Genomic DNA, 1,136 nt, shown 5'->3' on the forward strand with positions numbered 1-1,136 from the left:
GATATTTTAAGTGTGTTCTGTGTGAGTTGTCTTTGGATAAAATAAGACCAAACCAAGACCTGAGTTTTTCTATTATGACATTAGTAACCTATGTCTTGTGTCCTTTGTCCCTCCAGAGCTCCCTCAGCAACATGTCTGTAAGGAGGAGGAGGTTCTCACTGACCAGCAGCTCTGTGACCAGGAGAGGAACTCCAGTCTGGACCAGGAGGACCCAGAGCCTCTACAGATTAAAGAGGAAGAGGAGGAACTCTGCACCAGTCATGAGGGAGAGCAGCTTGTACTGAAGCAGGAGACTGATACCTTTATGTTGACTTCTACTAATGAGGAAAGTGACCACCAGCTCCTCTTTCACAACTGTCCTGTAGCTGAGAGCCAAGATCAGGAAGGAAGCGAGCATGTAGACCCAGAATCAACAGGAAATGCAGAGACACAACCAAAGAAGAGACATCACAAAAACACAAGTCACAGTGACAACATTTATAACTCTCCCACAGCAAAGAGTCACTGTAATACTCAGACAGGTGAAAAATCATTCAAATGCGAAACATATTTTTGGCAAACGTGTGGGAAAAGTTTCCGCTCAAGTTTGGATCTGTTGATCCACACGAGAGCCCACACAGGCGAGAAGCCATGTAGCTGCAACATATGTGGAAAAATATGTATTAACAACACACACTTGAGGAACCATACAAGATCCCACAGAAGTGAGAAGCCGCATACTTGCAATACCTGTGGGAAGAAATATAATTACAAGAGACTCTTAGATATACATATAAGATCCCACACAGGTGAAAAGCCATATTCTTGTGAAATGTGTGCGAACACTTTCACTACGCGTAAATGCTTGTCGGTCCACATGAGAATCCACACAGGTGAGAAGCCCTACACCTGCAACACCTGTGGGAAAAAATTTCGTGTGAAGACGGCCTTAAATACGCATACAAGAACACACACAGGGGAGAAGCCATATTTTTGTGAAAGGTGTGGGAAAAGTTTCTCTACTAAGCCAATATTGTCAGTCCACATGAGAACCCACACAGGGGAGATGCCATACCCCTGTGACATCTGTGGGAGAATGTTCAGGCAGCAGCCACACTTGGTGAAACATCTAATGATCCATACAAATAAAAAGTCAT

The 1,136-nt window shown here is 44.0% G+C and overlaps 1 protein-coding gene across 1 annotated transcript; it reads left to right on the forward strand.

The window, feature by feature from the left end:
• Window positions 1-46: 46 nt before the first annotated feature.
• LOC111649013 (uncharacterized) lies at window positions 47-1,129 on the forward strand (the record flags this gene model as incomplete). The annotated part of the gene is made up of 1 exon (XM_087171823.1): window positions 47-1,129. A coding segment is annotated over one exon (1,083 nt), but the record flags the coding sequence as incomplete, so codon positions are not given.
• Window positions 1,130-1,136: the final 7 nt, after the last annotated feature.

Source organism: Seriola lalandi, unplaced genomic scaffold (genome assembly GCF_002814215.2).
Source record: "Seriola lalandi dorsalis isolate HSWRI2012SDOR001 ecotype SW California unplaced genomic scaffold, Sedor1 jcf7180002049804, whole genome shotgun sequence".
NCBI lineage: Eukaryota > Metazoa > Chordata > Actinopteri > Carangiformes > Carangidae > Seriola > Seriola lalandi.